The sequence below is a fragment of the Cryptomeria japonica genome, chromosome 1 (genome assembly GCF_030272615.1).
Source record: "Cryptomeria japonica chromosome 1, Sugi_1.0, whole genome shotgun sequence".
NCBI classification, from domain to species: domain Eukaryota; kingdom Viridiplantae; phylum Streptophyta; class Pinopsida; order Cupressales; family Cupressaceae; genus Cryptomeria; species Cryptomeria japonica.
The window spans coordinates 373592363-373617696 of NC_081405.1; the positions used below are offsets into that span (position 1 = coordinate 373592363).

At 38.2% G+C, this 25334-nt stretch overlaps 1 protein-coding gene across 1 annotated transcript in view; it reads right to left on the reverse strand.

Moving 5' to 3' along the window:
- Positions 1-25334, reverse strand: part of LOC131069093 (phototropin-1) — a 200255-nt gene that overhangs the window by 30516 nt on the left and 144405 nt on the right. The window contains exons 9-12 of the mRNA XM_059210054.1: positions 23496-23545; positions 23297-23401; positions 21922-21981; positions 21588-21677 (exon numbers count right to left, since the gene is read on the reverse strand). Coding sequence (XP_059066037.1) covers positions 21588-21677; positions 21922-21981; positions 23297-23401; positions 23496-23545 — 305 coding nt within the window. The remainder of the gene's footprint in view (positions 1-21587; positions 21678-21921; positions 21982-23296; positions 23402-23495; positions 23546-25334) is intronic.

Sequence of the window (25334 nt, forward strand, 5' to 3'; positions counted from 1 at the left end):
CGACGCATTCGACATCCCCTCCTCGGATAGCCCCATTGCGACAACCATAGATGAAGCACAAGTTGCATTTGACATGAACCTTGCTAAATGCAAGACATTGATAAACAAGGAATGGTATAAGGAGAGAAGGCCTCCAAGTATTAGGATTGGGAAAAAGACCCCCAGAAGTGACTTTCACAATGAGCATGGAGATATGGTCACCTTGCTCAGTCGGGTTATGGGACTCCCTCAGTCTAACCTTTTTGAAGAGTGGATGTTCTATTTTACGGAGCAGGTCTTCGCTGGGAAATCCAAGTTCGACTGGGCCCAAATCATCAGTGACAACATCCATACCCAGTTGGTCAAACTTGAAGAGAAAAAACACTTCGCCATGACCTCTTACCTAGTTTATATGTTCGCCCAACACCAGCCACTGCCAGGTTCGATCAAGAAGGGTGAAATCGGAAGCAGGCCCAATCAAGTAAAGGTGTACGATTGCTATCCTCAACTACATTATCATGACATAGTTCAGAGGGAAAAGAACAACACTACTTCTACTATTGGTCAGTATGAGCATGTCAATGACGCCTTCACAATGCGCCTAGTCAGGCTGATGCAGGGGGGATTGTATAAGATTCTCAGAACAGGCTACCATTTTGGTACAAAGGTACGACGCCTGGTTTATTTAGTTCCCTAGGTTCTCCTATATCCGGATAGCCGACTTTGAAGGAGCTCCATTCCGACTTCCACGCTATCCAACCAACAAAATGATTCTTCTAGAAGTTGCAAGGCAAGCACGTCTGACGAGCAGTTTACTCAGAGATGAGAAGCAGTCTGGATTCACCTTCCCTATGATTTTGGGTAACCTCGATGTACATTTAAAAAATGCAACACATGCCGATGAGTCACTTGCTGAGTTAGCCTCTTATGGCCTACAGGTACATTTCCCAAGAAAATGTTTTGATCATGAGAATTTGGCAAAAAGAACCTACAGCAGGCGCTACAAAGCAAAGGAATCAATTGAAGACTATTGGAAGAATTGTTCTGATGACTATGAGGTCCGACGGCGTGAATATTCAAGGTTAAGTGTGCAGCAAATGCGACTTTATGAATACCGTCGGGTCCCAGATCAAGTAACGGATTCTGGAAATTTCTTACAGGTTCGGGAGTTTGAGGCAATAAGGCACCTCTTGCCGGGCATCAATTGGTCTCAGGATCCAATTACTGATTTTGAGGCACTTATGGCAGCCCTGAGAAGGTACACCGATCATTAGCTACACCAACAGATTGAGCGACTAACTCATGAAGGAGTTCAATTCACCTACCATATGATGGGTAGTCTTGATTCTCAGTCCTCGGAAGATGAGGGAACCTCAAGTGCACCAAAGGAAGAGGTTGAGAAGCCTGAAAAAAGGAAGAAAGCCAGAGCTAGCAGAGGCACTTGGACGTCAAAAAGGACTAGAAGGGAGAAGATCCCTATTAGAAGACCAGAAGTCACTTCATCATCCAAGGATCCCAGTTCCGATGATGATGTCGTTGAACTTGATTATATACCTGCTCCGCCCTCCCAGAGCGATGTTGATGCATTCGAGGCTGATAATCCTCCGGCACAAGACGAGCTAAATACAAAAGTGAGGATCATTGGTTCTGGTGAACTGTTGATGTGTTTTTCATGCACATGCGAACACAGAATAAAATACCTAAAGGTACCTTATCCTCTCTTGAATAAAGTCTCCGAATGCTGAAGATATCGCAAAAAGGACCAATCGGAAGGACTTCAAGGTTCTGCTTTGTAGGATCTCTATTCGCGGATAAGCTCTTTGTGGTATGATGTGATTTTGCTAGAATCACAAGGGGACTTGCACTCGATGACCTAAACGTCTGATTTGCTGGAATCACAAGATTTCACTGGCCTAGATTTTGAAAAAAAAGAAAAAAAGGATGAGGGTGAGGAAAGGATCTAAATCTGACACTAAGAATGTAGGAGCAGTGAATAACCTTTGGTGAAATTCTAACTAAGTCTTGTTTTCACATCCCAGGACCATCTCCACAAGGTTAGTGCAATCTTCGGAGGAAAGCTTTATGATGTTTAGATCATCGCTATAAGCATAGACACCATCAGGTTGATGCATATCAGTGAAGAAGCGACAATTGAAGTTAAGCTTAAGCTGAATGATTCCAGTTGACTACACAAGGCAAGTCTGCAATCAACAAAGTGCTAGTAGTATGGATATACAAATTTCACCATCAATCAAACACATTTCTTCCACCCATCTAATAACATGAAATCAAATCTCTGAAGTATAGAGACCATGCAAATTGTTGAATTGACCCATAGATTTCACCATTTCTTCAATGAAATTTTACAAGCCTTTTACAACAACATCTTGGCAACAATCTTTGCTTTCTCTTTCTATTCTACTCTAATTGCTATACTATTAACTGACTTATTCACTATTTCTAACTATTCACCTTCTAACTCCTGCTATTAGCTAACCATTGACTAACTATTAACCTTTGCAAATGAGGAGCCAGGGCTTATATAGTGCCCTCAATACAATTTGATGGCTCAGATCAACTTGAGATCAATGGCCGAGATTTTACAATGAAAACCTTAATTAGGGTTTGTTACAACAAACTCAATTTTGACCAATGAAATAATTGCATTATTTGGACACGTCTTCTCTGGAATATTCGACCAATGGATAGTTGGGGTAGGTACATTGAAGTTTGTGTCATCTTTGATGAGTCAGGTACATTGAATCTGGACACGCTGAGGTGGACCAACCCGACTGGAGGAGTGATGACTGGGATGCCACCTTGTCTAACACTTGGTTGATGTTCAATTTGGTGATGTTGAGAAGCTAACTTTAATTAACTCTTCTGGAACTGTCTGCTTCTTCAATGAAGCCTTGCTTTAACCTCCTTTGTCTTTGATGTGCAGGATGGATGGTGTACCTTTCCTTCAAATGCTGGACTGAAAGAGGTCATCCCTGATGATGCTGGACTGGAGAAGGCCGTCCTTGTTGATGTTGGACTGGAGAAGGCCGTCCTTGTTGATGCTGGATTGGAGAAGGCCGTCCTTGTCTTGGCTTGATCTTCTTTCATCTGCAAAAACAAATCAAAAGATGATTAAGGACATAACAAATTCATTTCAACATAGTATTTCACACCTTAAATCATCAACAAAAGATATTAAAATGAAGTTAGTTCAAGACTCTTTCCAGGGACAGGCCCTATAAGAATTTTGCCCTGGACCCTCTGGAAGGGTCAGGAGCGAAATTCCAACTTTAGCTCAAAATTCACATTTTTGAAGGTCAAACATCTTTCCAAGGCATTCCAAATAGTTATTCTCACCCTAGTCCAGGCCTGACTTAGCACAAAATTTGGAGAAAAGGATGGTTTTAGTGTTTTTCACTCTGGACCCTTTGGAAGGGTCAGGAGCGAATTTCTCATTTTGGCTCAATTACTTCAAACTTGATAATTATTGACCATTCAAGGACATGCCTAAGGACTTCTTTAATCATGATCCACACTAGATTTGGCATGAAACTAAGGGAAAAGATAGGTTTTACATAGTTTTGCCCTGGACCCTTTGGAAGGGTCAGGAGCGATTTTCCTTTTCTAGCCCAAAATCATCATTTTTTCAATCCCAATCTTCTTTGCAAGGTGAAATTTCATCTCTTTTCGCCTTAGGAACAAGGTTTTAAGCTCAAGCAAGGTTAAAAATATATGCTTGTAAGGAATTTCGCTCTGGACCCTTTGGAAGGGTCAGGAGCGAAATTTCCTTCCTTGGCCAAAACACTCATTCCTTAACTCCTTCAAACGACCTTAAGGGTTTCAATATGCCCATTCTCTCTTTCAACATGCCTTGGACATCAAAACTTGGCCAAATAAGGAAAGAAATGAGGTCTAGGAGGATTTTCGCTTTGGACCCTTTGGAAGGGTCAGGAGCGAAAATCTCATTCTTGACTTGATCCTTCATCTTTTCAACTCCAATCCTCTTTGGAAGGTAACAAAACATCATTCTTCACCCAGGAGACAAGGTTTGTGGTCTAAGCAAGGTCAAAAAAATAGGCTTGCAAGGAATTTCGCTCTGGACCCTTTGGAAGGGTCAGGAGCGAAATTCACCTTCTTGGTTAGAATCCTTCATTTTTACAAAGCTTCCAAACATTTCCAACGTCCAAACATGTCTACTCTTCCCTTCAAAATGCCTTGCAAATCAAAATTTGGTTAAATAAGGCAAGAAATGAGTCTTAGGTTGATTTTCGCTTTGGACCCTTTGGAAGGGTCAGGAGCGAAAATCTTGATTTAGGATTTAATTGCTCATTTTTCAAACTTCAATCTTCTCCTGGAGGCAAATATAGATTGTTTTCCACTTGAGGAACCAGGTTTTAAGCCCATTCAAGGTAGCAAATGAGGATTATAGTGAATTTGGCTCTGGACCCTTTGGAAGGGTCAGGAGTGAAATTCCTATTCTTGGCTAAAATCTTCATCTCATCCACCTTTACTCACCTCCTAAGGTCAGAACATGTCAAAAATCCCCCAAAAATTCCTAAGGAACTATGAAATTGGTCTTGACAAGTGATAAATTGAGGTGCATAAGGATTTTTGCTCTAGACCCTTTAGAAGGGTCAGGAGCGAAATTCCTAATCTTGGCCAAAATCCTTCACATTTCTACGTTCCATCACCTCAAAAGGCAAAGACATGTTATTTCCTTCCCAAATTCGCCCATGGAACAAGGTTGGTATCCAAAACAAGGGAGCAAATGAGGCTTATGAATAATTTCACTCTGGACCCTTTGGAAGGGTCAGGAGCGAAATTCCTATTTTTGGACAAGATCCTCACTTATCAAAACACTTCGCAAGGCAAGAACACATCAAGACTCACACACAATGCCTAATAAACCAATGCCCATCCAAAACAAGGAAGGAAAATGAGGGTTATAAGGATTTTCACTCTGGACCCTTTCGAAGGGTCAGGAGCGAAATTCCTCTCCCAGGCTAGAATCCATCATCCCAAGGTCTAAAATCTCCTCTCCAAAGCAAAGTTGCATCAAACCTTCTCAATTATGCCTCAAAAGTCTGCAAACTTGGTCAAGCTAAGGAGAAAAATAGAGGAAATATGAATTTCGCTCTGGACCCTTTGGAAGGGTCAGGAGCGAAATTCACCTTAGGCCATGATCCTGACTTCATTTTTTCGCATTTCTTCATTCAAACAAGTGCTTTTGCCTTCATTCAAGCCTAGGAATGCGTTAGCTCTAGGTTTTGGTCAAAGTAGAATGTCTTAAGGAGAATTTCTCTCTAGACCCTTTGGAAGGGTCAGGAGCGAAATTCGCTTTGGACCCTTTGAAAGGGTCAGGAGCGAAATTTGACATTTTGGACTCTCCATCAGGATCATTTTACGGAATATAACTTATACTTTAAGTTATATTCCATATATACTTCCAAGATGTTTGAGAGTGGTTTCGGACCTCCAGGAGTTATATTGCAAAATCTAGTTTTTGGAGGATTCTTCAGTTTTCCAGACTTAGTCAAATTTCAGGATCAGGACATTCTAGACTTAGCCAAATTTCAAGATCAGGGCATTCCAGACTTAGCCAAATTTCAGGGCATTTGAAGATCAGGATGACATTCCAGACTTCATCACTCACCAACTTGACCTAGCTTGGACCTTCAAGAATGATACCCACTCACAAAGCAAGACACAATTAGCAACAAGAGCAAAACCAAGCCCTAAGGAAGACTCTCAAAGAAACCCTAACCTGGAGCACTTGCTGACTCCCCTGGCTCAAGCAAAGCCTACCATCCTATTGATCCCCTGGCGACACTCAAAATGCAAAGGCTAACAGACAAAACCTAAACACCTAGAAAGCAAACCCCAGAAAGCAAAAAAAAAGTAGGGGTCCCCATTTGCAATGGGGTGATGTGTGAATACGTCACAACATCTAGCGCCACCTTGAATAAATGTTCCGGAAAATTTTAGAGATAAAGACTCAATTGACACTTAGAACCTCCAGAAAATTCAACCCAACTTATCAAGAAACTAGAAAATGCACTCAAAGTAGAAGGAGAATCTTTAACCAGATCTAGACACTTAGTCTTTGATTACGCATGTGTGTGCAAGTGTATTCATTCCTCTCGACAAGACAATTACGATCTTTGGGTTCCCCTGTGATTAACTACGTAGTTTATCTGAACTTCATAAGCATCCTAGATAGAGCCTCGCTGCCAGTCAGACGTCCATAGTCCCGACGAGGTTATCGCCGCAAGCTCACGAACATTGCTCCATTGCCAACCGGGCATCCATAGCCCCGATGGAGTTATCTGTATATTCCCGTTAGCCAATTTTGATATTTCATTTCATTTCATTTTTTCTTGATTTTTTCTCTTTCATTTCTCATTTTTTTCCTTTTGATATTGCTTTTTCATTCCGTCAATTCCTTTGGCTCGTAAGTAGTGAAACTTACTAGGGTTTGAAGATTGCAGTGGCGCTGAAGTCAGATTTTAGATTTTTCACCAATCACAGCTTTGCCTGAAAACCATAATGACTCGGAGTCTATTAATGTGTGAAGATATAGTAATCAACAGATGTCGGCATCAAGACACAAAAAATGATCCCCTTCCAAGTCAAATACAGGTGCTGATCAGATGATAAAGCTGGAGAAGAACAACCTTAGATTCCAAGCACTTCATGAATAGATATCTAAGAAATGAGTCTAACATAAGATCCAAGATATTGCTAGTGTATGAGCAACAACACAAACGCCTTTCTCACGAATGGAGGCTCCTACTCAAGACACCTAAACTAAAGCAAACGACCCAAAAGCAAACTAAGCTAAAGCACACACCAAAAGCCAACGAAAGAAAGCAAACAACTAAACTACCTGAGCCACACTAGAATCATGAGTCAAATGACCCAAGGCAAATTAAGAACAAGGCTCAAAAGACGTCTAACTAAAAAAACGAAAAGAAAACCTACTCTAAACCTATATACAAGACTCCTAGACTCAACACGACTCAAGGAAGCGAAATATGTGCACGACTTTACATGGTTTCTCAGGTTGTGCAACAGGAGCATGGCAAACGTGATGGTTCTCAACTGAACAAATTCATCCTTAAACACAGAAAAGAAAGCTCTCACCATGCATTTCTCATACTCAAGCAAGTTTTCACTCAAAATGATCAATTGAGGTAATTCATTAGGACCATGATCAATCCAGATGCAAGTTGTTTTCCCAAAATCCCCATAATCAAAATCATAATAACTTTCAAGGCTAGGATTAAGGAAAGAGGCCACCTGGCATATTTCAGGCTCAGATGGCACTGCATTGTCGGAAGCGAGGTCACCAGCTGCTTCAGGAGGTCGCCATTGATGATGAATTATTCCACGAGCATCCACAACATGTTGATCTTGATTAGGAAGTTCTTCTTGAAACAAGCTCAGCGCCCCTTTGAATAACTCAAGATTCTCTGTTTTCACTGAGATATCTTGCATAAACCAGGCATCTTCATGAAATTTTGTTAGCATATCTTCAAAAACCAAGCACTCCCTGATGGATTGAGCCTCAAACATTTCCTCTAGTTGATCAAAGATAATCTCAGGTGGCCTTTCTTCTTCAAGCATAGTCTTGGGAGGTTGGAGTTGATGATGGATCATATCACTCATAGTAACTTGCTTATCTTGAAAAAATTTGGGCAGTGATTCCACTTGTGCTTCCTCAAATAGTATGATGGTGATGAAATCTTAAGCGCCCCTTTGAATTGTTCTTCATACCTGGGCTCACTTATGATGATTTGTATTTCTTTGTTCAACATCTCAACTTGATTGTCTTCTTTAAGAATGCCATTTGAGACCTCTTGCAATTCACTCTCAAGGATCTCCCTTTGTAGCATAAGTGAGAATTCCTCAAGGAATGAGTCATCTTCTTCTTTGATTGCTTGTTCAACTCCTGGATCTTCCTTTATCACTGCTGGAGTATATTCAACTGATTCTTCAACTTTTGTTTCATGATATTCCTTTTCAGGTGCAAGGCATGGCGGCTATCCACTGTAATACATTGTTCATCAAGTGCATTTGTATCGTCAACGTACAACTGATCCTTCTCACAATCAAATGCTGGAGCAATGTCCTATTCATAGGTTCTCCTGAATTCAACTGCAAGATGTGCACCCCAAGATCTGTTAATAATACATTCTTCAGTTTTCCAGACTTAGTCAAATTTTAGGATCAGGACATTCCAGACTTAGCCAAATTTCAGGATCAGGGCATTCCAGACTTAGCCAAATTTCAGGGCATTTGAAGATCAGGATGACATTCCAGACTTCATCACTCACCAACTTGACCTAGCTCGGACCTTCAAGAATGATACCCACTCACAAAGCAAGACACAATTAGCAACAAGAGCAAAATCAGGCCCTAAGGAAGACTCTCAAAGAAACCCTAACCTGGAGCACCTGCTGACTCCCCTGGCTCAAGCAAAGCCTACCATCCTATTGATCCCCTGGCGACACTCAAAATGCAAAGGCTAACAGACAAACCCTAAACACCTAGAAAGCAAACCCCAGAAAGCAAAAAAAAAGTAGGGGTCCCCATTTGCAATGGGGCGATGTGTGAATACGTCACAACATGAACCTGAAAACCAAGTTGAGGAAGGAGAAATTCCGTCCAATCAAGAGGCTGATGTACATGAATTCACCCAAGGGAGTCGGCACGAGTTGCAACTACATAGTACCGACAAAGATGACACCATCGTCGAAGGAAAACGGAGGGCGGATGAGACCCATGAGCCTGACAAAACTGAGGAGCAACCATCACATGGAGATATCCGACAGTTGTTCAGTGAGGTAGGGGAGAACTCAGCTATAAGCAAAGGACTGGACACTTCCTCTGCTCCTCCTATAACAGATTAGTTACAGACATGCAATGAACTAGCTGAAATCTTTAAAGAGCAGAGTGGGAATTTGACCATAGCGTCTGGGCAGACCATACCTCAAGACTGGTTAGTTGCTCGTGCGCAGCAGAAGGCAATCACCAAGCCACCTATCAACTTGGAGGACATTTTCTCTCGCATAGGAGAACAAAGTCCAAAGGGAAGAAAAAGCCTAAGACCTACTCTTGAATCACCAAGGATGAGCAGAGGAACCGCACCATCCATATCGCTACCGCGCCTGTCGATAAGCCAGCAGATCAAATTGTGTTGGCTGATTATAGCATTACAACTGTCCCAATAGGGCAAGCCACCAAAGAACAAGAAAGGGAGGAGTTCAAGGACTCTGTGCAAAATAAGCTCAGGCAACTCGACGAGATAACTGCTGAGAGAAACATGTACCGAGTTCGTGCTGAGCAGGCCGAGGGGTACATTGATCACCTACTGAAACCGTTGCATCATGCCCCGAATCCCATGTTCCCCCATCACCATTGGTGCAAAGGACTACAACAGAGTTTGAAGGAGTACGGGATATCGCCAAGGCTATCAAAGAATGGATTCAAGACATTAAAGAAAGGGGAGAGCTGATCATTAAGGATGTAAAAGAAATGGCCCACCACCGAGAGACCATTTTGGTCAAATTATTCGAGGTAAAGAGGGAATGCCTCAGGGTTCATGAGGTCGTTGCTACAACTCTCCCCCTCATGAGGGCTCTTTTCTGGACCCATGCGCAAATTCCTACATTGTCTGCCATCCTAGATTCCTATGACATCATTGTCTTTAAAGAATGGTACTGGACTGCCACCATGAAGAGCGAAACAAAAGATACCATTAATAAAGAGTGGGCGGAATGCGAGGAAATCTTGAAGGACATGAGGGACCTTGGTGGGAGGATCCTCTGATCTATAGTTTTGGGTTGGAAAAATAGTTTGTCCAATGACATAGTGCAGCCGGACTGGGATGATAGATTGAGAATGGATAAGATGGCCTACTCCACAGAGGACTTGGATTTTGCCAGTAGATTGCATTCAGATATTTTATGTTTTGAGGCTCATCAGTCCGACTGGAAGGATGGATTAAAGCATGTAGATCGTCATTTGGAGGGCATGCAATATAAGATACGTCATCCTCCTATGCCTCAGTTCATGGTGTTGTTTCAGCTATGCATCAAATTTCAAGAGTATGTTTGGGCAGAACGTGCGGCAGGTTGGGACCTCTGGAAAGAGTATTTGCATGCCGAGGATGAATTTCTAAAAAGGGGTCTGCAGCAGAAAAAGAAAAAGTGCCTTCATAAAGTGCATAATTCTTTTAAAATCTAAAAGGACACTTTTTGGCCATAAAGTTCATGTCTAACTACCAAGATAGCTGTAAACTTTGAGCTCCGTGCATGTGCACTTTTTGAGCTGCTTTTGGGTAGTTATTAATTGCTTTTTTAGGTAGTTAGTATTCCTCCTTGGGTAGTTGTTGATATTTTACCTCCTATTTATGGGCATGGGTACTATGTTGTATGGATGAATCTGGACCACTTGTTTTGTTTAAATCTTGGTCATTCATCTAAATTCTGAAACTCTATTTAAAGGGGTTGGTTTTCCCTTATTTTGTAAGAAGTCTAAGATTGTTGCTGAAGCTCTAGCGAAATTTATGCAGAATTAATGGAAATTAAGTTGTCTCATTTCTTTGTAAGTGCATGGTCTCCTTCTTCACCATTTAATATTCTTGTTATGTCTTTTGTTTTCAGATAGTATTTTAGGATAATATTTGATAGAAGCCTTGGTGTTCATACCATTAAGGATTGGCTGATTGTCACTCCCCCTGCATGGTTAGTCTGAACCCATTTCTGTGCTCAGTTCGATTGTTAAACATCAAGTGAATGAATGTCAAATTCTACATTTATGTTTAGTAGCATGAAAATTTAGTTCCCTTTGAAGATTGCACTAGATTTTACAGCATTGTGCTTTATTAGCTAATAATGTTAAATCTGGTTTTTTGGAGATTTCTGTCTGCTTTCCTGAACATGTTATCTTAGATAAATTAATCAAATTTTCTCTATCTCTTTCCCCCTTTCCTTTTCCCCCTTTTTTTTATCAAGAGGAAACCATATAGTCAAGATGAGATAGTATCATCCCAAGTGAAATCAATTGATATAGGACTGTTAAACTTTAGGGAACTCACTCGAAGCCGTCCGTCTAACCTTAATTCCCTTTTGTGTTTCCAGCAAAACACATCAAACCACTAAGCTATCCTGCAGTCAAGACCTGACAACCGAAACATTGAGGTAATCCCCATTGATCAATTAAAAACAGCACTAGGGATTTCCTTATTTCAAGAGAGGATAGGATTCTTAGTATTCTATTCTGCGTTGGTTGGATGGAACCGTACTAATGCGATTTCAAACACATCCACAAGTTGCATTTTAGTTTCACTATTTTCACAATATATGCATATATTGATTAGTGATCATTATGGTTATTGATTTATGCATCTATGATATCTAGATAATGTTAGTCTTAGATGATTTTTAGTTTGATGTAATTAATTGCTATTGTTTTATCATACTATATCACAATATATGTCTTATGTTGTACTTCGACTATCCTTGTGTTCTACAGATACACTTGATGTTTTAATTGAGTGTGCAAGCATAGATTTACCCAACAATGGTTAATTAGAGATGGCCATTTGGGTAAGCATGTTATGTTTGAACTCCTCTCATTCGAATCAGCTTGTACAATGAGTCCATGTAACCCTATGAAACCATGATCCAAATACATGTAAATCTTGAATCCTATCTCATGAGTAAACCCTTGAACTGTGTGGTTGCTTTGTGTACATTTATTTTTCTCTTGTTGCACTTGCATTTAGTTGGTTTTTAAAATGTTATAGGGTGTTTGTGGAAAGCTATTATACTTGAGTTGAAACAGTTTATTATTTCCCTCAGTGAAAAGGTCTTATACATTTGAATATCTCTAATGTTAAAATAGAAATGCAATAAGGATAAAATGTTTTTTTTCAAAGAAAATGCAATTGCCAATCGAAATGACATTGCTTAATAAGTCATTAGAAAGGTATTAGTCTTTAGACATTTGCATGAAATTCTAAATTGAAACTTCCATTGGAAACATCCATTTAGAAATAAACTTGTTTTGAATGTGAAAAGGGGTGAAAATTCACCTAGGGGTTTAGGAATTTTTAGAGTAAAAAAGGGAAAAGGAAATGGTTTGAAAAAATCTCATCAATTTTCTCTCTCCTCCCCCCATGTGTTTGAATTTCTTAATATGCTCAAATGGGTATTCATTGTTTTTGAAAATTTTACATTTTGAAAATTGAAGAAACTCAATAATATGAATGATAAATTAAATTTTTAGCATGGTTCTTGAATTTGCAAAATGTAAAAAATTGAATTTCAGAATATATAAAAGCATTTTATCTTGTGGGACGAGAAGTTTCCTTGTGGAAATATGATTTTCTATCTTTTGGATTTGAGAGTTATGGTTTTTTACAACATTTTCAATGTCATGGACTTTTGATCATTTTGAACTTATTTGTGTTAGGATGAGCTCTAGAGTAAGGAGTACAGTGAACCTCAATTTTCCATTTGTAATTGTTATGAGCCCATGTCAAGAGCATGACAGGGAATTGGGGATAATATCTAATAAAATAAAATTGATTGGGAATCAAACAATAAAATAAACTTAACAAATTTGTAGGAGATTGGATATGTTGCAGATATTTGTGTAAGGTGCATAGGGGCGCCATATTTGGTTTTATCAGTTAAGCATACCATTTGGAGATGAAGCAAATATAATATTATATGCTCTTGGCACGGGACTTTTTTATTTTCTCATTCCATTGTCTTGGTGATTTAAGTGGATAAAATATTAGTGAAATATGAAGCATGGAAGCATGGGTAGCATTGGCACTACACTTTTCCAAATTATCTTTGTGTGGTCTTGCTTATCGGATAAAATGTGAAATTTTATCAATCTTGGCGTGGGTTTCCTTTCCACAGTGTGAGTTTCTTCCTCATTGCGTGAGCACCTTTCCATGGCATGTGTTTCATTCACAACCTTCCATGATTCCAATGCAGGCCTCTTCACTTTGGCGTGAGCTTGTATTTTTGGGCAGGTGCTTCCTTCCATGGAGTGATTCCCATTTCCAAGTTGTGAGTTTCTACTTCATTGCTGATGCTGGTCCTAGCATCCATAGATGAAAGCATCAATTAAGGTGCACTCAATATATCATCTGTTCACAGTAAATACTGATTCAGAAATACATATGTAACTTTGAGCTTCATTTAATGGCACTATCAATTGATATTTATAAATCAGATTTGAACTTTGTATTTCTGTCATTATATTGCCTTTGGTAACCTTATTCTAAGTTGCATGTTTAATTCTGCAATTCTTAGCATCACTTGCAAATCAGAAAACTCCATGAACAGAATGTAAATAAACTTTTTGTTGAAATGTCTTTTTATATTGCAATAAATCCATGTTGGGTTTATGATCAAAACTTCTAGACAAGCTGTACTGTGACATAAAACTCAGAAATTCAGTATGGTATGCTGTGTTTGATGAAATACCTATACATTGAAAGATTGAGAATTTGCAAAAACTTTGGTTGCAAACAAGGTAGCACATTGCACCTCTCTCTGGGTCTAGACAGTTGGTGACCGGTAGCCTATCCTTCCAGTTCTCATAGGCTAATGTGTTTGGTTAAGGGAGCCTTGGTTCTGGGAGCCATTGCAGTTATGTTCCTTCAGCAATTTTATTGTTGGTTTTGAACTTGGGCTTTAGTGTGTATCGTGATGATGCTTTCAGAAGTGTTTTCGATCACTCGATTTGAGCTCCACATTTCTTGGAGCTCATGTCTATTTATAGTAAGTCACCATTTCAGGCTCGATCATGTCTCCTCATCTCTAGTGACACCTTGGCGCCTACAATTTTGATATTTCTGCAATTTTAAATCGAGTGATTTTAATTTGATGCTAATTTATAATGTTAAGTCACTTTAGCATTTAAATATTTAATAAAGGAAAGTTGGATTTTGTTTTAAGCATGGTGACAGGGGACTGCAGTTTGGGACTTTGTGATAGATCTGAGTTCTTATCTGAAGGCTTTCCTCGTGCTGGAACCAATCTGAAGCATGATCACTGCTCATAGACTCATGCTTTGGCTATAGATGATTGTTGTCCTCATTTTTGTTCCCAAAAATGAAGGACCACTACGATGGAATTTTTATGAAAAATGAAAATTATTACTCTATGACACGCTTCCCGAGGCGAAATTTTGACTAATCCTTGGACTAGCTTAATCCTCAGTCCATTCTCGAACTACGTTTCAAATTTCGTCCAATTCTGGGTTCGTTTGCCATGCCTTTCCTTCAATTTCGGGTTTTAAAACCCAGACTGCAGGTGGAGAATTTTCTTCAAAATGCAAGTTTTGATGATATTCATTGTTGTGGTCTTTGTAGGGGAATTTTTGATCACTTACATGTGCATTTTTTATTTCAAATATGTCACTTGTAATTTATTTTAAGTTTCCCATTTAATGTTTTTATCTTTTTGTTGTTTTTTGGTCATTTTTAGTTAAAATAGGGGTTTTTTAGCTCAACTGCAAGTAAACTTGCAGTTTGTCCAAAAAACCCCTACTTTAATGGGTTTTACATGTAATAGGGATTTTAAATCCCCATTACATGTGTGCAAGTGTTTAATACTTGTTGTAGGGATTTTATTTCCCCCTTACAAGTATTTTTAAACTTGCAGTTTGTCTTTTAAAACCCGATTTTAACATAAAGTTCATTTTTGACAATTTTTAAACTTGTCATTTGTCCAAAAAAACCCGATTTTGGCTTAATGAGTGAAAAAGTGAAATTTTAAACTTGTTGTTTTATATTTAAAACCCGATTTTGAGCATGAAAAGGAAAAAGGAGAAAATCGAACTTGTCATTTTATGTTTAAAACCCGATTTGCTTCCTTTTGAAGAAAATCGAACTTGTCATTCATTTTTCAAAACCCGAAATGCAAGAATGAAGCGATTTTGGACTTTTTCAAGGCGAAATTCGTGGATGAATCGTTGGATGATGGGGGCGTTTTGAGTTGGCATCCTATCTTCTTGCATTTTTTGACATCTATGATGCCATTTCAAAGACAAATCCGCTGGTTTTTACCCTAAGAAACAGCAACTGCGTTTTTTTTAACGTGCCTCATGAATGCCACGATTTGAGCGGTTAAATCTTCAATGTTGCCCACACTCCTAAATCGTTTTGGCCTTTCTTCCTAAGGCGTGGAGGGTAAGAGCAGGTTCGCACCATTTAATGGTGCATTGAATGTGTAATGAATGCCACGTTTTTTTTACAAAAACGTGACTCTCTTGGCTGCGTTTTTTGGCATTGATACCTCTTCAAACACCTTTGGTATTATTGCTTTAGCAAATACCTTGATCGTTTTGCTGCAACAAACTTGAAATGAACACTTTCATTGGCATTTTACTCTTGCAAGTTTAAGATTGCTACCATTTTTGGGGGCATTTTCACAAAAACGTGATAAGGGTTTAAAAGTTCAGTTTTGCTTCTTCATCTCAAGAAGTATTGCATTGTTGGAGAAGCATTTTGATTTTCCAATCAAGGTATGTTCTTCCTTTCTTCTCTTCTTTTTATTTTCATGTTTTCTTCATTTTTTGTTATTAATTGCATTCTTCACATGTGTTGTTCTTCCCTTAAAATTGGTTTTCATGAAACAAATCTTCCCTTTGAAATGCAATTGTTAAATTGCATTATTCTTCTCAAAATTCCATCTTAGCTAGTATTCGGGATTTTTAATCTCGATTACAAGTTCGCTGGAAATTGTTGTTCTTCCCTTACGGTTGAGAAATTTAATCATTTTTGGTTAAATTTCCAAGCTTGAAAAATGTGAAATACCTCTCTCTTGCAAATTCGTGTTTTGAAAACCGGATTACATGTTGAAAAGATCTTCCCATTTTCATGAAAATGACTATCCCGGATATTCCCATTTCTATCCATTCACGTTCCCCATATCCGCACTTTCCATTTCCATCATTTCCCGCAAGTCAAAATCCCATTTTTCATCCGTTTCTCCATTTTCGAATTTACAAGTATACTTGTATTCGGGTTTTAAAATCCCGATTGCATGTATGTACTTTCCAACTTGTATACTTGCGAAAATTCCCCCAAGATCCGAAATTGGTCAAAGTCAAGATTTTCCCATTTCTACATGTCTTCTCTCTTCTTCTCACAAAACCGTGAAATTCAGAGATCGAAGTTTTACCCATTTGAAAAAAGAAAGAATGATATTTGCAGCTGATTATGATGTGGCCTTAACCCTTTTAAGTCTTCATCACAGCATTCCAGGTTCGCAATCAATGTCAGATTTGCCGGCATCGCCAACTCCAAAGAAAATGAAATACAAATATGATAAATACCAGAATGAGGTTACACCTTCCCAGGTCTCCTCGCCATTGGATCGCATCAGGGACACAGAAATAGGGCATGTTGATATGGCAGAATTCATTCACAGGGTAGAAGATCCACAGGATAACAACTTGCAGCGGCTGTTGGACAGCCATATCCATCATGCGTCTTCTTTCCCAGTGGCTGCCCTAGAACCTGAATTTGTTCTTGCATGCGCCCATCATTTTGACAAAGAGTCAAGAGTCATAAAAAATGATGATGGTGAAGCCATAATTTGTCTTGATGCGGATACAATCGAGAAGGTCTTCAAAATACCTCCTGCACCTGTTTACATGGAAATCACCAAAGAAAGTGCAGCAGAGTATTATGTGAAAAGAGAAAAAGATTGCAAGCGCCACATCAATAGGTGGATTCATGAGCCACGTCCTTCCTTCTCAAGATGGGCAAAGTTGTACCGTTGTGATTTCAAGTGGGAGATAGGAGACACCATCACTCTTCTTAGCAGAATGTTAGGCCTTGAGCACTCTAATGTCTTTGAGCCATGGATGTATCAATTCATCATGTTCATACGGCAGTCGCATCACATTTCATGGGGTGAAATCATCAGCGATGCTTTGTGCGAACAACTTGCAGCGGTTCCTACCACTATGACCTTCTTTATGAATTCTTATTTGGTATATTTAGCAGCATCACTTAGACACTTTCCAGGTCTTTCTACCAAGGGTGATCGCTCTCTCATACCAGTTTGGGAATATTATGACCAGCTGCCTTTGAAACCTAGCAGACTACATTTTAGTAGAGTCCAAGACGCATTCTTTGGATATTTTATGTGTCAGTTTGACATGGATCTCAGAAATAAGCGAGTATCAGATGAGGCATGGGTCAAGGTATCTGAGTATGGGTGCTTATTCCTGCAATTTCCCACCTTCACCTACATGAGGATTGGGTGCTATGATGGACAACCATACATGCTACCAAGATACCCGACCGATAGGATAATTCTTATGGAGTTGGGTAGACAGATTATGGCTGTTCATACTCTTCAGTCTGCTAGACACAAGGTTGGAATGGGGATCTCCAGCACAAATCCGTTGAAAATTGGTCGATACTCCCTTGTCACATCTGTGAAGGCTAAGGCCATGGAGGTTGAATTGCAGGAAATCAAGCTTAAGAGGTTCAAACCTAGAGCTGATTTTGATTATAGAGGTATGAAGGAAAAGATCAAAAAATCCTTTGTACATGTTCATCGCATTGAAGACATCTGGGCAGATCTCCGCACAGAAGCTGAAGTCCTGAAGATGGATTACTGCAGGCTCACTGTTGAGCAAATTGTTGACTTGAACTTGGCAGATATCCCACAAGGGATGATTGATGATGGGCGTATACTTGATCCTGAATACACTTCACGGAGGGTTGAGGAAGCTCCACTTCCTTTGATCCAATGGTCACATAAAGAGTGCGTCTCCATTCTTGACAGATTTCAGCCTATCTTGGCCAACACTAACGCATGGTTGAAAAGCAATGCTGTTAGACTTATCAAAATCAAGGTTGGTAAAGAAGATGATTCTACAGGGCCTCTTGGACGAAAGTCTGAGATTCAGATTGATAATAAGGAGGGTGCTTCATCTTCAAGCACAAGGATCAAGTTACGAGTTAGTCGTGCAGTAGTGCTTCCTCCTGAGGAGACAACTACTCGTGGGAAGGAGAAATCACGGTTCCATGTTCGGGTGATCGATCTGGATAATCCAGAAGAGGGGCAGCAATCTGATGATGCGCCTAAGTCTCCAGTTTCAGACACGCCTCATGAGGTCATTCCTCCAGTTTCTATTGAGACGCCTCTTTCTCCCCCTGATTTGCTCATTGATGAGTCTCCTCAGAACGCAGTTCCCATTTCAGCATACGGGCCTTCTCCTGAGCAACAACGAGAAAGTGTGTTGGAAGTTCCTGAAGATAATCCCACTTGCATTCAGTTATCAGAAATTGATACTTCCACTTCTGGTTTTGAAGAATTCATGAGGCAATCTTCATGTCCGTTGGTAACTGAGCAAAACATAGTCGCTATTCAAACAGATATTCCTCCCAGGGTGACCACAGTGATTCAAACAGAAACTGCTTCTCCTTTGCCTACAGCTGTTACAGGAAGTGAGTTGATGACTTTGCCTCCATGGCTTAGTTCTTTCACCCCGAAAAGAAAGAAGAAAGAGATCTCACCTGATGCCTTCGACTACCAGCAACTCAAACAGTCCAGATCCAAAGTTGCTAAGAAGGCGAAGACTATTTCCAGGGTAACTGTTGATAGCAACAAGATGAAAGTAGCTGAAATTGTGGAACCTATTGCAGATAAACCACTTGATGAAATGTCAGCTGCTGATTATAAGGTTACAAGGGTAGAATTGGGCAAGCAAACACATGAAGTCATTAAACATGATGCTCAGTTTTCTGTTGCTTCACTAGTGCAAAGGTGTGACGATCTTCTTGCAAAGAAAGACAAGCTAGAAGAAGAAAACCGACAGCTCATGGCAGCCATCAATAAAATCACAAAACCTGCTGCTGAAGGGAGTAACTCCATAGGTTCTTCCGGTTCCCAAGAATCGATTCGTGGAGTAGAAAGGGCTGCTCAAAAAGTACAAGCACTGGATTCCTGGATTGATCACCTTCATGATCAATGCGTGCAAGTGATAAAAGACATTTTTCAAATAATGTCTAAGCTGGAAACCATTGAGGAGAAATTGGATCAGACTTCTAACACTTTCAAAAAGAATCTGGAAAGTGTTGAGAAAAGTCTGGCAATCTGGCGTACCATGCCCCAACAACAGCTGAGTATTTTGCAGGAGCACACCATTATCTCTTCCAGGGTCATGTACTTGGAATATGAGGAACTCATGGAAAACAAAACCCTTGTTCTTAAGTCCCTCATCGAAGAGATCAGTGATGCAAGGAGATTCCGGAATGAAGTTTATCAAGGTATTGTCTCACATTGTGAAAGGGCCTCTTGCAATATAGTAAGTCAGGATGGAGAGCTAATTCCAGAAGAAGAAGTTCTTGCGGACTTACAGATGAGGATTCATGGTGAATGGAGGAGTGAACAATTCTCGGCAGTTTCAATTCAAGCATTGATGAAACATCAAGCCTTTTTGCATGAGATCCAGTCCATCCTGGATAGAGACAATTCCGCGCTCCTCCGCTGTCACGACACTATTGTGAAGACTATGGTAGTTGCTAAGAACACTCATGAACCGAATCCCGAGGAACTACAAGCGAGCATCCGGAAATTTCAAGGATTCATGTCTTCACAAAAGGCAACCTAAGTGTTTTTCAACACTTAGTTGAATTTTCTCTCTTTCGTAATCTTTAGTTGTAATTTCGTTTTGACAAGGTACATGTAAAAGTAATTTTTGTAAAATACAAGTTACACATTACTTGTACTTTTGTAATTACATGTAAGGCAACTACAAGTTATGTCCGATTAGGACTGTAGTTGGAATAAGTCTTAGTTAGTTAGAGTGACTCTTAGTTAATTAATGAAGTCTCAGTTATTTATTGAAGGAGTCTTGGTGGTTGAGAGAATCTCTCAAGTTAGTTATGATCCTCCCACCTTTTTCTCAAGGCTCCTCTTCTATAAATACTTGAGAAGTCCATTGTAAATATATCTTTTGGGAAAGCAAGCAAAAACTCTGCCAAATTTACAGCAAGAAGTCTTTGAGCTTATGTATGTGGATTGAAAGTTTTTGAAGAAATAATAAAGAAGGACTACTCAAGTTTTGAGTCTTTGAGCTACATGTTTGAGTTTGAATCTTTTATTTTTTCTATGCCAAGTGTTTCTAAAGGAGCTTAGTCCAATCTGATTTGAAGTCTTTGAGCTGCAAGTAGAGAAGATTAATTAAAATAGGAAAATCTCTAGAAGGAGCAGCAAGTCTTTGAGCTTGCGTCTATTCTTGAGGAAAATTACTGTTTGATAAGAAATAGCAGCAAGTCTTTGAGCTTGCATTAATTCTTGTCTTTGTGTTAAAAGAATAGATTATTTCAGTCTTTGAGCTGTTATCTTTTATTCGTTGTAAAATTTAGTATAGCAAAGGGTAGATAGGACTTCCAATAGTCAAGTCTTTGAGCTTGATATTGCTGTCCCGTCCCGAAGGAAGTGACGGGAGTCTTTGAGCTTTCAGGAAACTTCACTTCCTTTCTCTCATTTTACTTGAAAGTGGTTACTGCTGTTATTCAATCGCTATCCCTTTTCTGTGAAGAGAAAAAGGATATTGTCTTTCTTGAAAAAAAGAAGAAAGATTGCTGTCCCATCCAATTTTATTTTCCAAGTTGTAGTTAGATAGGGGGAGCCTTCCCTTAATTAGGAGAGTTTTTACTCGTGTGCTGTAGTTGAAACCACAATTTTGTATATTTCCCCAAGTGTACAAAATTTTCAACCAACAATGATCAAACAATGTTGCATATTGTGTATGCTCCGGAGAAGAGGAAATTGTATCAGGTTTGATAATTCTGAAATACATTATATTTGAATTAATTTCAATGTCGTAATGTCTGGGTATTATTTTGTCAATCATGTTATGTATTGAAATGTAAATGACATTTTCCTAGACTCGAATTCAATAAATGGAGGAAACTTTAAATGATTCCAAACATAGTTTCTAAATAGCCAGCAAACCTTTACATTGACCAATGTTATTCGTCATCTGCTTAGCAAACAAGTTAAAAAAAATAAGGAGTACTTCATTACAGAAGAACAAAGTACTAAGTCAAGCATCATATGACAGAGAGATTCAATAATGTTTTCTTGAATCCCCTTGGAGAAGGAAAATTGGGCAGCCTAAACGGTCACCTTTCCCAATCTTTAAATTTCTTGCTGTGTGACAATTTGGTTGTTAATGTGGAGAGCCATTAGAAGTATTTACTGTTATTCTTATAAGTTCCAAAGCTGAGGTCATCCATATATTGTGTAACTTGGAACGGTAGATTTTGTTTTATTTCTCAATAGTTTATGCTGTTAGACTTATAAAATGAAACTTTTTGCTTTTAAAAAACACTATTTAAGTGTACTTTATACATACATCTATCACATGAAGGACAACAAAACGACTCTAATACTTAAGTTACAAAAAATTTTAGTTGCCACCTTCTATATTCTTTTCCTTTTTGGTTTCTTTTAGTTTTCTTCAAATCAACTGTTCAATATCTACATTTTAGTTTTCAGATCATAATGATAATATAAACTAAATAAAATTCAGATGCAAATAAATACCTTTTGGATTGCTTTCCAAGAAGAATTACTTTTCATGTGAGGCTTAGGAAACACTTCTTTGGAATGATTTATCCATAGGTCCTCTGGTTTCTACACATTTTCATTCAACAAGAATGAATAGAATCAATGAGACAGAACCCGAAGGAAATGTTTTTATTAATCTATATGTTAATATTTAAACTCTTTCGCAAAGAAACAAAATTGCAAATTCACAAGTTTACTTCTCTAGTACCGTTGGACAAAATTGTCATATAAAAGGTATAGATCCATGAACCAAAATATTATAAGGAATTGCTTGGATTGAACTTTCACAAATCAAAGTTAAGTTCATTACCATGTTGGCATCAGGAAGCTCCCTAACAGCCTGATCAACATTTGTAGCAGTCTTCTTAACCTGAAAGACGAAATGGTCACCCAATAGAACATACAAGAATTTTAATAAAATTAGTGATTATAAAATAAGGCTTAGAAGCACTGGTATCTGTATAGAAGGTCTGTGTTAGGATTGAATATTATAAATCTTTAAATACTTAGAGAAATTGCTCCAACCATAGGATGAGAATGGAATTCTAGAGAATCTGTCAAGAAGAAACAAACGATGTGCTAAATTATGCACAGAAGCTTCTTCAACTTTGTTCATATTTTCTGAGATTGAGTTTGTCCTCGGAAAATGCATTCCAGTTTTATTAGATGCAAGCCTACAATACTTATTTCCAACCATACACCATTTCTTGAAATGTTATGTACTGATTCCATTCTTTGCATAGTTTTTATAATTAGTAATCTTCAAATATTAATACAAAATAGAACTGCAAGCTATGTAGCAGTAAAAGATTAAATGCAATATAATTTTACAACTTTTGAGAGCCTATATCCAAATCATCATTTTGAGACTTCGTGATTTTTACCACACTCGGTCAGAAGCAATATATTTTTCTGCCTCTAATCATCTGACTTACTGAGTCTGACATAAACCAGGAATTTTTGGAAGATTCACTGTAGGTTCACAATTCAAGGGCATTCAAATTAAAAAAATTATTATTAATTTTTTTAATAATATTTTTAAAAATACATTAAACTACTTTAAAAAGACAAAAAAAAACCTTATTTTTCATTTCTAGTCTGTTAATGGCTTCTCTAAGTCATCATTTCTGAGTAGAAAACACTAGCCAAACTATGACAACATGACTCAATTATATAAATTTTTGCTCTATCATTTTGAGAGACTTTGTAGTATTTATGCTAGCAAAAATATACATAGTTTTTTTTTTGGCATTGATGTTATTTTGCTTGGTATGGTATAAAATTGTCATTTGTTTTTGTTAAATATGCCAACATTAATGATTTTTAAATATCAGGGTCTTGCTTAAGAAAACTCCAATGTTCGAGCCCAAAATGGGTATGCCAACTCCAAGTCTCATGACTATGATTCATATAGTTTCTAGTTATAACTAAAGAGTGAAAGGTCCCAAGACAGAATTGACGACTACAATTACCAATCTAATTCTCACATTTTCAACACAATGAAATCAAACACAAGCAACATGTAGACATAATGAAGAATATAGCAATATTAATAGTAATACATATAGGCAAAAGAACGTGCAACATATGAACTTTATAAAATGCCACCCTTAAAACTAAAATAGTAGAAGGTATAGGCTCCAAACTTTGTGAGTTTCAGACTAACATAAAGCCAGATAGCATACCAGTAGTGCACCTTCTTGCTCTGTTTTCTCTGGAATCTTATCTGTAAGGGGTTTCACATGTTGGCTTCCATCTAATTGAACACCAATAAAATATTGCACTTCTCCCTGCAGTGTGAACCAAAACATGGGTTATATGCAGTTTTCTTATATCTTCAAAATAACAAGAGGAAACTTGTCAAACAATACATGTTAAGATTACCTTCTGGTCACGCATAGGCTGCAGATGGAATATATTCCAGAACTTCTTCCCTGTACAAAGTATTCTTGGTAAAAGGTGTGATATGAAATATGCTATAATACTATTTTATTCTAATAAAACCTGTAAAATGGTAAATTTTGACTGAGTAGCAATAGTAAAAAAACATCGCTCAAGTGGAGAAAGAGTTCAAAAATAAGTCTAAATGAAACAAAACAAATTGCCAAGAAATAATACAATTCCCATTGCATGTTAGCATGACGAACATTAGGTCCTTGAAGTGATCATTACATCAATTCAATATAATGAAGTGGAGGAGCTCACAATAGGAATCCAAATGATACACTATTAATTGAAATGTTGCACTAGCAGTCCAAACACAACATCTTATATAATGCAACCTATTGGGACTCAATCTTGAGGTGTCAAAAGTTTCATTGAGTCCTCGTTTGTTTGTCCACTTAGGTTTATTTTTTTCCCTATTTATAATAGATCTGAGAAATATTTGTAGGTTTTTCATTCCTATGTTTCGCCTAAGTATTGTCTTCTGCATATCCTTTTTGGTGTCGAAAATTTGCACAAGTTTGTGAAAATACTAAGGCTAAGATTTTTCATGGTGTTCTTTGTGTTTGGTTCGAGTTTTGAACTATCAATGTTTCCATTACCTTCAGACCATCCACTTGAATTCCAACACATTGACCTGATGCCTTAGAAACTTTTATCACTAAAATATCGGACTTGAGCCTAGCTGATTACTTTTCATTGGCATCCCAAATCTCTAATCCCCAAAGGTTTCAACTAAAATGCCTAATTCTTTCCATTTCATAGGGTCGTCAGGCTTCCCCTTCCCCAAGTACCCATTCCATCTTACTCTTGTTGTCCCATTATTTGTTATCAAAAACTTGCCTCTTTTGAACTAGGGAGTCAAATCATCCCTAACCAGCATACTTTCTTTGGTTCCACCTTGAGTCTTGACTCCTAACTAGTTATCACTAAGCACTTTGTTGTAGTCAAGGTTCTAGGATTCTCTTTTAATGCCTTCTCAGCCCCCTAACCTTCATCAATCCCTTTGCTTTTAGTTTCAATTTGGACCTTTTTACTTCCCTTCACATTGGTTTGAGAGACATTAATGAAGATTTGGATGCCTTGGTTCCCAAACTAGTAATTTTACTACCCAAAACGCTTGTTGACCTATTGAAGGCAGAATTGCATGTTGTTTCAAACAATTTTGGTGGAACTAGAAACAACCCAAATTCACTATTAATGTGTATCGACGACACTTGCAACCACCAAACATGATTGAATTGAGCCCATGATGAGTAATTTGTTTTGCACACCTAGATTCAAAGAGGAGAAAAAGAAAAAATGAAATTTTCTAGTTAATGCAATTGTTAGGGTTTTTGAAATTTAATGTATTCACATTGTGTCTCTATTAATTCTTGGTGGATTTTGTAGACCCATTTTGGCTTTACACACTCAAACCCTTGTGCCATTATTGCTTAGAATGATGGTGATCAAAATGATGAAGTTTTTTTATGATTTCCAGTATCTTTGTGGATCTTAATAAAAAATTTCTTGTGTTTGGACATTAATTAAGATGACAACAATGGTCTGAGAAAACCCTACAACATAATTCTGCCACGTTTCCTCTATCAACCTCGATTTTCAAAGATGGAGATCTATGTATATGAGCATTTTCTTGTTTGTAAGGATTGGTTCTTTGAGTTTTCATTGAGCATAATGTAGATCCATCCATGGTTTCAATTTTGATAGCTTGTTTGCCCTTAGAACTACCATAGAAGATGCATGTAAGCATCAATATAGCAAGAAGACTATTTGAGA